Genomic DNA, 10,834 nt, shown 5'->3' with positions numbered 1-10,834 from the left:
AAACAACAACAAACAAACAAAGACTATCGACACACAGGCTTTACGTGAGCACGAGTTGATCAGAAGGCGGAAGTGGCAATAGGTACGCCACACATTAAGGAGGGAAGATAATTGCATTGTTAGCTACGCCACGCAGTGGAGACCACTCTTCCAAGATGGCCGACGAGTGGGTCGAGCCGGGAGCACTTGGCTCAACAGTGAAGAAGGAGTGCAAAATGTTTCACGAAGCCCTGAGGAAGCATATTTCAGCGAACCGTGAATAACCTTACTTAGGCAATGTTAAAGCGCTATGCCCCATATAATCGCCGCTAATCGGGCAACAGACTTTTATTGTGTCAACGACAAAGTCGGTAGCTTTTTTATCAACTAGCTAGTCAGGACGAACAGATGGCGGGGATACTTCGAGCACGAATCAAATTTTTTCTTTTACCATTTACACAGGTTCCCGAGAGAAACAACGGGACTTGACGAAGTTGTTGCTGAGTTCTGGAAAATTATTAACTATCCCAGCTCAGTTAGTTCTTCGTCATTAAGAAAGTGAGAACAGCGTCTATTTGGTAAGACAGCATAACCGTTCCAATAGGGGAGAAAAAAGCAGTCTGGCGGAAAGTTCAAATTGCTCTGCGAATCGACTTATTCTGCATCTGGTCTAGGCCTGATTTAGTAAGGAATTCCAGACTTCACGGCTTGGTGGCAAGCTCCATCAATTCGATATTCTTAATAGTTGTCTGGCGCTCTAGCCTACAACATCATCCCATCTGAAACCATGGGTTCTTTTTCTTCGCTTTATCCCTCCACGTCTCCTTTGGTGTTCATCATGGAAGCGTCTTTCGTCATTCCCCTTCCCATCATGCACGCATCACGGCGGATATCTTCAAGTTTTTTTCTAGGTCCGCACAAAAAAACTTATCTCAAGCACGTCAATGTGAAGTGATCGCCTAATGCAGCAGGTCTACAGTTAAAATTGAAGAAAGTAGAATGCCTAATGATCGTGTTTTTGTTTGTGGATTTCATTTTTGGGTTGACCAGAAATCCGACTCCTCACAGATTTGCTGGATGGAAGCTATAATCTGTGGTATCCAGGAAACTTGTTTTTGTCTAGTGTGTTCGTCATATATTAGAAGAGGTTCTCGACCAGCAGGAGAAGGATAAGATTTGGTAGTGAAACGATTGGTTATGGTTCATGAGGCGTTTTCCAGATTCCATCGTTCGTCCTGGAAACTATACTGCCTGTTAGCGGGTATTTTCTTAATTGCGACGACGGTGTTCTTCAGTGCTGCCTTACTACTCTTCGGGCGCGTTATTACCTCGGGCCGTTGTGTTCCGTTACATGAGAAATCCCACGGGAGTCTGAAAACCAATTTCTTATTAATTTACTTCCCTTGCTTCCAATCATGGAATAAAACAGCTGCTTCCAGTTTTAACCACTGTATATGTTTCTCACTTCACGGGCTGGTCAGTGTGCATCTGCACTTCCCCAAGTGCCTGGAGGATGTCGCCATTGAGTACAAGGCATTAATCGTGGCCGGCTTGGGGATCGGATCATACCCCAACCATCGACAGGCCCTTAGTATCCCCACTACGTGCACTTCGAATGCATTGACACCTGTGTGAATGTGAACAGGAGAATGAATCCCCAGAATATCGAGTGGCACCAGTTTCGTGCCATTCTCCAACTTTGCTAAAATGAATGTCGCCAGAAATCGATTTAGTGTTGCAAGGAGGCAGACGTATCATCTTCTGCAGGTTTATGAAAGATGAGGATTATCACCCAAAGATTATTTCAGCAATAAACGGTTTCACTGAGCGATTTCTGAGATGGGATCTGGATCTGCAACGTTAGGTTGTAATGCTTCAATTGAACTGTGATCTGTGGGTTTCCAAATTATCTTTCCCTTCTAGCTAAGATAGATACTTCTGCAAATCTAGCATAAGAGTTATCTTGAAGACGAGGGCGTTGTTTAATTTGTTAGTAAAACAAAGGAGAAAAATAACAAAATTGAGTGGGAAAATCAAAAGGCAAAGTTGTGTCTACATAAATGACCGAATTTTTTCCATCCAAACCTTAATCCTAGAAGTGATGATTTATATCAATTTCATTCATGTACAATAAAAAAATATTTTCTTCTGTGCATAACACATAAAAAGCCACAATAAAAAAATTATTGTTTTCTCAATTTTGTGGATTTTACAGATTCAAGTAAGTTGCCTTGATATGTACGCCTATCGTCTTAACTAATCTGCATTTTTCTATGTAAGTTTTTTCTTCAACGAAAAAAATCAGATATTTCTTTTTTTATCAATGTTTTCGTCTATATAGGCTTTTTATTCAAGGCTTCAAGGCTTTCTTCGTATCGCTTCACATTCAGTTTGTAGAAGAATGTCTTCCCATATTCAAATGATGCTATCATTATCGCACACGCGGGAGCGACCTTTACTAGGCGCGGCGTAACCCCAGCGAATAATCCTTTGATCCCATTGGAAATGTAGATTTTTCTCAAAGTTTGAATCATCTTTTCGGATGGCAGTTGAGCAGGAGGTTTGTCTGGAAAAAAGTTGAAGAGTGGAGTCAATTTTTGAAAAAGGATGAGAACACAAGAATCAAAATACCAGAGGAAGAAATAACCGCTCAACTCACCTATATATATTACTTTTTCACCAAATTGGATTTGGTGGTGAGTTTTTACTACGTCGAATGGTGTGGTGACAAAGGCAGCGATCTTTAAAAAGACAGAAAATAAATGCAATTACATAAAAATATTTTTCCTTGACCAAAAATACTTACACAACCAGAAACAGCACCCGCGAAAAAACTAAAACCAAACGATGGCGTAGTAACGTGGAAAGCGTGTTTCAAATTCTCATACGACGTCCAGTAAATAGCTGGAATAGAAAGTAAGATCGAAATTGATGTTCCACTTCAAATATTGCATAATTGTGTCTCACCAGAAAACGGGACATCTCTACACAAGGTTGGTACTAATCCTTTCCAAAGCCCTGCAACACCTTTCACTCCTATCATGGCTCTAAGGCAATCTTGAAGTTCTATATGTAAATAAAGGGCATACATGAAGACAATGCCAATCAAACCACAAGAAAAGAGTTTTTATCTCACCTAAATAACTGAGTTTCTGGGACTGCATTTTCGTCCTAATTAATTCTAATGGATTTACAATACTAACAGCCAATGTTCGAGCTGTTGCGCCCGACAGCATTGGTATCATAATTGGCGTCGTCAGTTGGCTATTCAACGACGGATTTATGTATTTCCTGTAAAGTTCTTTATATCTTGCACTAAACTGTTCGTAAGCTACAAAGTATATAACTGTTGCCGGAACGGCGAGGACCAATGTGGGTCCGAGACCAGACCATAGTGAACGTACTCCTTCAGCCCGGCTGATTTTTGCAAAAGCATCCTGTGAGGAAAATGGAGCCAATATTTAAATGAAATATCTCAAATAATTATAGGAAGCGGAGTCATTTGGGACTTACTAATGTGCCATTGAAGTGGAGGGTTTTCTGTTGAGGAACTGTTCCCCCAGGACCACATGGGCATAAATGATCCATCAGGCCGTTGCAGTATAGGAAACATTTGTTGGAAACTAGAGCTTTTTGTTGTGCTTGAAGGCGTGTCTTTACAACATCAAGTGGAGTCACTGAAAAAAAAACAGAAATGAATCATGAATTGAATGTTATATACAATGTGGTAGCTGGCTCTATGGAGAATCATACATATATGCCTATTTGGCTCTAGATGTTTTAGTTAGTTTAGTTAGTTCCTTCCTCCTCCTCACATTGGCTGCACATAACCAAAATCACCATCCCAATCTTTAGTTTAGGAACAGTGCCCTATTAAAAGCCCTACTAGGGTGTTCATGTCCCACTTCTTAAGGGACAACAAAAATGCCGCTCTGGCGACTCCAGGTTCACCTGTCGGCATAAGTTCAAATTTCTCCACTCGGCTGCGTGAATCCTTACAATTTCACCCTTCAAACTAAACTTGGCAGTGAATGGCCGGATTCCAAAAGCTGATTCTGGCCTCACCATTATGGATCCAGACCCTTGGCGAGCCAGTCTGCCAGCCTCCTCATTACCAGCGATGTTTGAATGCCCCGGCACCCACATCAGGAATGTTTCGTTAAGTCTGCCAAGTTTCAGCAGCACCTGATGACAACTCCACACCAACTGGGTGGATATGTCGTTGCTGTTTAGTACTGATAATGCTGACTGACTGTCGGAGCAGATTCGAATGGTGCGACCTCCCATTTTTTTCGCAAACATTCTTCTGCTGCCAATGGCATATATCCCCGCCTGGAATATGGTCATCATTTTTCCGAGCGATCAGGCCAGTTTCATAATCCGATTCCCCGTGAACACCTCTGCCCCCATCCGCCTGTAATCTGAAAAGCTCATGGCCATTTATCGACCAATGTTCTCTTTTGGTGATTACGACAGTTTATGTGTTGTCAAAGACGAATCTGGAAACCATATGATCGGCCGGCATCAGAGCTACCGGATGTTTGCCAAGGAATTTCCAGATAGACGCATGATTGTATGATTGGCCGCTTTCCACGCTCCAATGGAAAGGGGTAGATTTAGGATAGCTTACAGTGCCGCAGTCGGCGTAGTTCTCATTGCTCCAGAGGTCAAGTAGAACAAGTAGCAGGATCTGCAAATAAGGACGGTCGTCTTGGGTCATTATAGAGGCCTTCAGCGTCCTGTGCAGCATCCCGTTGGACTGCGGATGGTACACGGTTGTCTGCTGGGGGTTTAAAGCCGAGGAGTTGGTACACGGTTGTCCGCTGGGGGTTTAAAGCCGAGGAGTTTGCCCAACTCTGAGGAAAGGGAAGACTCAAACTGCGTTCCCTAGTCGGTGATTATAATTGCCAGCACACTAAAGCGTGGAATCCATTCGCAACAGAGGGCTTCTGCACAAGATTGTACAATAATATCTTTCAGAGGTAATGCCTCAGCCCACTACGTGAACCTATCGATGATTGTGAGGCAATACCTGAAACCATGCAAGTCTCGCAAAGGGTGCGAGTCTTGCATGATCGGGATGAATTGTGAAGCGAACTGGCATATAAAGCTCAAGTCCCGAAGTTGGCGAGAGGACGCTTTGTCGAGCTTTTGTTTCAAAGCAAAAGTGAGTGGCTTGTAGTCTTTCAACGGAGTAACGGAAGTATTTAATTGCGAGGTACGTGGCTAATAACTCACGATTATAGGTACTGCAGTTCCGTTGAGCGGGATTCAGTTGTTTGGAGAAGAAGCTCAAAGGTTGCCAGATTCGGTTCACTTTTTGGTGAATGAGAATGCCTGAAGCATCCTCGAATACGGCTAGGGTGACATCTCGCTGAGAATGCCAGAAATGTAGCATCCACCAGCCGTTGCTTGGTGATCTCAAACGCCTGGACAGCATCGGGGTACCACACAATCAGATGGAATTCTTTGATTTTCCGCTCAATAAGAAGGCGTTGGGAATCGATTGATGATGAGCGGCCTTGGGCAAGAAACGATGAAAGAAGTTTAACACGCCCAAGAACCTTCTCAGATCCTTAACAGTTTTTGGAAGTGAGGAGCTTGAAATCGCGTGACTGGATCCGGCTCCAAGCTAGTCTCACCGCAACGAGGTATCTGGGTATTATCGGTGCCATGACAACGACGTCTGGCACACCTATTTTACTTATTATTGCCTCTGCAACGAGAGTGAAGCATCGGTTAATTCGTTTAGGTGCGTGGGGAAAAACGTACCGAGAATTTGAAGACATATTGGGACAACTTCTAATTTTTCTTCTCTGAAGTTATTATCAAACCTAGTGAAAACTGAGACAAACCAGAAGAATGGACGTCAGGGTATACTGACGTATTCTCCACCGACAGCTTAAATCAGAAAAGAGTTCTGGAGCTGAAATCTACCCTTCAGACTAAGGAATAAGAGACTATGAGTGAAGGCCGTTTTTTCGCTTATTTTGGGATTTTTTTGTGAAGAACTACATAAAAATACAAATACGAATACGAATGACATTTTAACGTACGGACTTAACCACGGTCCGTAAACTAGAATTATTAAAGAATATTGAAAGGTAAATTTTTGGTGCCTTGTTAAATTTGGTTGGATAGATTTTAGGCTATGGAGGCAGAAGATTTTCAACAAGCAGTCTCGAGAGAAATCCATTTAAAAATTAAAATGTGATTATTAACCATAAAACGGTAGCTAACTATTAATCTGCTATACTTAATCAGTAAAAGTTCGGCTCCTTAAAAAACAAGTCATTCGAACGTCGTTCGATCCCGTAAATTGGCGCTTCATTACGGCGGTCGACATAAATCTGATACACGACACTTTACCTGTTTAACACTGTAATTTCCTAACGACTCCGAACATCGAAAAATCCCTTTGCCCAAATATTCTACACTATATTTAGATACAATTGATGCCAAAAAAATCGATTCCTCGGATGACTCCCTTAAGTAGCCACCCCAGCCGTGCGAGACTATCAAATCGGTAATTACCGAGGATAAGATTGCCTGGGTTACAAACAGCTTCTGTGCATATAAATCTCCGGATCCAGCTGGCATAATGACGGTCATGCTACAGAAGCAGCAGGAAAGGGTTGTGCCGTGGCTTATTGAGATTTACCGGAGCTGACTCTCTGGAGGATACATACCACAGTCCTGCAGACGTGCACGAGTGGTTTCCATACCGAAAGTGGGCAAGCGCGGTCATGAGTACACGAAGGACTTTCGATCAATCAGCCTCACCTCATTGGTGTTGAAAATCCTAGAACGCGTCCTGGACATCCACTTGAGGGCGATTGTGGAGAGAACGCCTTTCTCTAAATCCCAGCTCGCCTACCTCAAAGGCAAATCCACAGAAACCGCTGTCCACGAGGTAATTGGCACGGTTGAGTGGTCACTGCAGTACAAGCAGTGAATTCTTAGATATAGAGGGAGCATTAATCAACGTTAGTACCAGCGCCATCAAAGAAGCCTTGACTAGTATTGAATTGGATGGGTATTCTACACATTGGATTATATTCATGCCAAGTACCAGCATAATCCAGTCAAATCTGGGAGACAACTGCTTGATCAGAGCTATAAAGAGAGGCACCCTAGGGTGGCACCATCTCTCCGGTGCTCTAATTAAAAGTGATGCACGAAATCGTACGCATATTGGACAGCCGCCGGGGTGAAGGTAGTGGCGTATGCTGGCGATTTGTTTCCGTCCTTTATGAGCAACATCATCGAAGTGGCGTTGCGAAAGGTGTGCTTTTGGGCCGCAAGATGCGGACTCGGCATAGACCCAACCAAAACGGAACTGATGCTATTCACCACCGAGACAAGGGTACCTGAATTCCACCTACCACGGCTGAATGAACAAAGATTGATTTTTTCCTCCAATGCAAAGTATCTGGGTGTAGTCCTGGATCCAAAACTAAATTAGAGATTGAACATAGAACTGAAGGTTAAGACGGCCTGTATAGCCTGTAAGAGAACCTTTGCAAAGAAATGGAGTCTCCGACCGAGGATGGTTCTCTGTGTGTTCACCTAAGATACGGCTCTATTGTATGGTGACAGGCTTTGAGCAAAAAGTACAATAGAACAAAGCTTAATAGGATCCAAAGAACCGTTTGTGTAGGTGCTACTGAGGCACTGTAGTCCTGCCCGGCAGATGTTCTCAATTTATTCCTACACCTCCTCCCCCTCCACTATAAATACGTTGTAGCGTGCAATGTGCTACGTGAGTCCGGATGCTGGACAGCGAAGCCCTATGGTCACAGTAACATCCTAAACGAAGTACCTCGGGAAATCTGGGTATTCTCCACGGACTATGCCACACGCAAGCTGAACTTCACGAGAAACTTTGCTATGGACTTTCCAATCAGAACAGAGTGACAGACCGGCGGTGTGTTGCAAGGTTATGACACAGTATTCTTCACCGATGGATCAAAGATGGTCTGTGGAGTCGGTGCGGGGGTTTTCTCGAATACACACAGTGTATACGAGTCGTATGGTCTCCCAGGTTTCGCCAGTGTATTCCAAGTGGAAGTACTGACGATACTGGAAGTCTGTGGATGGCTGAAGCTTGATCCGGGTCCCAAGCGTAACTTGGCTATTCTGACCGACAGCCAAGCGGCCATTAAGGCCTTGTACTCAGCGACGATATCCTTCAGACTGGCCTGCACTTCCCTGCAGTCCCTGCCACGGTGGACAGTCTGGGCGGCACGTTCAAGGTCACTCTTCTTGGGCACAGGAACATAGAGGGGAATGAGAGGGCTGAGAGATTGGCCAGGCGGGGCACTGCTTTTGGCAGTCCCTCGGCGGGTAATGTCTGTGTCTCGCTGGCGACTGTCAAGAGCGGAATCTACTCGCACTACTTAGAAGTCGCGGGCCTTTGATGGCACAGGCTTATCACCTGTGCCAAGTCTTGGAGGATTTGGCCCGCTTATAACATAGCCCGTTCACGAGAGCTCTTGTGGCAGACACGTGCAAATGCATACAAGATAATATATAGATATGCGGTTTGCACGTGGACCATGCCGCCAGGCTTGGCATACCCTACAATTCTCATTGCCAAAGCTGCAGGGAAGGGGAGAAACCTCTCAGACACTTCGTCTGCGATTGCCCAGGTCTAGCTGGGGTCAGGCTACGAACACTGGGTAAACCATTCTTTGGAGATCTCAGGGAAATTTCAACCTGCAGGGTGGGAGAGCTGCTCTCCTTCATGAATGCTATGGGTTGGCTTTCAACATCTGAGCCGGCTGGACTCTGCCTCCCTGAAAACATACTGCAAAGTTTATCATGTCGAAAAGCAAAAGATTTCAAAAAATGGATCGAGAAGCAGTTGCGCAGCGCGAATAGTGACGTGAAACCGAAAACAAATATTAAAGGGGATCGACCATCAGCAGTGATTGGGCGGGAAAAGGGAGCCGTTTTATAAGTTGCCTCAAATTCAATGAGATCATGGTGGACATGACCTGGAAAATGGCTATTAATTTGAAGACACTCCCTGCCTTTTCCTTGTTTTGGCTGGGGGCACCTCCATATAATACGACCCTACGCCTCACCAACACCTGAGGAAAAAACAGCATCGGAATAGGGTCCGTTCTATCATGGATCTGCGCTCTTCAATTGCGGTGCATGTGTCCCGAGTTTTGAGCTCAATGCGCGCGATCGCGGCATTATTTTGTTATTTCGCGATGGTTTCAGAATTCTCCCGGGGATTCCCCAAATCTTTTGCTGTTTCAGATTCTGGTCGGAACCCAAATGCAAGTTGTATGGAGTTCGGTAATACATGGGATGGACTCTTCTTTTTCTTTAGCCTTTGTCCCCATTGGCAGCGAGATCGGCTCTTTTAAAACGATTTTTTGACTTTTCTAGGTAATTTGCCTGACTGGGATGAACTCCAGAGACTCACAACGCATGAAATCATCGTTGTTTCGGTCGGCCTTTGCTCGTTTTCCTCGACTTCGGTGCTCAGACTAATCTTAGCAAGTGAGTCTGCGTCAATGCGAATTTTTCCACGATCGCTGCATCTCATATCGGTTGGGAAAATCCTGATTTTGGGTGTGGTGGAAGCATGTTGTGCAATTATGTGAAGTCTCCATTACCCTGAGGTAGCGTTCATTTCCTTCGGTAGTCGGGTAGCACTCAGAACTGCAGAGAGCAATAGGGGGAACCATATTGCGGATGTTGGGATAAACACAAACTTGAAAATTGGGTATTAACAAACTAACTACTAACCTTGAACCCACCTCACAACCAGACAAACAATATATTTTTTATAGACATCGACCCCCAGGATGTTTGGCTAAAACATAGCTGGAATGGCGCCGAATCAACTTCTAATTAGAAAATTTTAAAGATCGCCCGGTTACGGGTGGCCGAAGTTATCGTTTCTTTCATTATTTGCGCTGCAAAATATTTGGCTTGCCCCTATCTGTCTCTGCTATCACGATACGTCCGTTGCGCTAACCAGCCCGCACTTCTCTTGACCTTCCAAGCAAAGATAACACCCGCCGACTCTTCCAACTATCAATTATGGCGATAGTGTCCATGGTCAGTTAAAAATAGACACTGTTTATCATTCAGACCAACAATTACACAACTTACTACACAATGACGTTATGAGCGCGCCCGTACAGCTGGAGGCGGCCTGTTGGTATGGCCGAATCCTGAAGCGAGGATCGTCCCGGTTCCACGGCGCCTTCACCACGTTGCTCACATTCTCCGGGGGCTGACTACTCCTAGCTTCAGTCATGTCAATGTCCTTTTTCCTAAGAGTTTGTTATTTGAATTCCTAACTCGGCGGTTTCCACTATCATCACAAATTTTCATACACGATAGCTTTTGTTTTTTTCGGTTTTTTTTTCCAATAGGAAAGTAACGAAATGAAATAAACACGACACAATTAATTTTCGTAGGTTTATCGGTATCCGCAATTTGGGTAGTTTGATAAGGTCGGTGGGTTTGGTCTAAAATTCACTAAATTTATCGAAAAACTATATTTCTCTTGCCGGAAGATGAAGGTGAAACGAATGCATTGAAATTTGTGATGGTTTAGAACATTTGACAGACTGTTGCCGGTGCGGAACAGCTGATATCAAAAAATGTGTGTTCGGATGTTCGAAGATACGTTGAATAGTGATAGATGTACTGAAGCTCTCAAACTGTAAACGTGAATCGACTAATTTTAATGCACGTGAGCTTAGTTTTGCATGGAATTGGGATTTGATTTTCATAAATAAAAACGTTCTGATTTCTTTGATTTACGCATTTAATTCTCATCAGTTACGATTTTGGAAACAGAAAATGATTATCATGCTTAATTACG

General features: G+C 44.0%; 1 protein-coding gene across 1 annotated transcript; it reads right to left on the bottom strand.

The window, feature by feature from the left end:
- Window positions 1-2,025: 2,025 nt before the first annotated feature.
- LOC119656859 (solute carrier family 25 member 40-like) lies at window positions 2,026-10,769 on the bottom strand. Its single transcript, XM_038063512.1, has 7 exons — window positions 10,114-10,769; window positions 3,493-3,656; window positions 3,116-3,416; window positions 2,947-3,045; window positions 2,786-2,883; window positions 2,639-2,720; window positions 2,026-2,545 (listed from the first exon to the last, which is right to left on the bottom strand). The coding sequence occupies exons 1-7, from the start codon at window positions 10,259-10,261 to the stop codon at window positions 2,313-2,315; spliced, it is 1,125 nt and encodes a 374-aa protein (XP_037919440.1). The 5' UTR covers window positions 10,262-10,769; the 3' UTR covers window positions 2,026-2,312.
- Between the last annotated feature and the right edge of the window lie 65 nt (window positions 10,770-10,834).

This window comes from Hermetia illucens, chromosome 5, assembly GCF_905115235.1.
Source record: "Hermetia illucens chromosome 5, iHerIll2.2.curated.20191125, whole genome shotgun sequence".
Lineage (NCBI taxonomy): Eukaryota > Metazoa > Arthropoda > Insecta > Diptera > Stratiomyidae > Hermetia > Hermetia illucens.
Note: the sequence above shows the minus strand (reverse complement) of the source record. Positions and strands in the feature narration are given on the sequence as shown.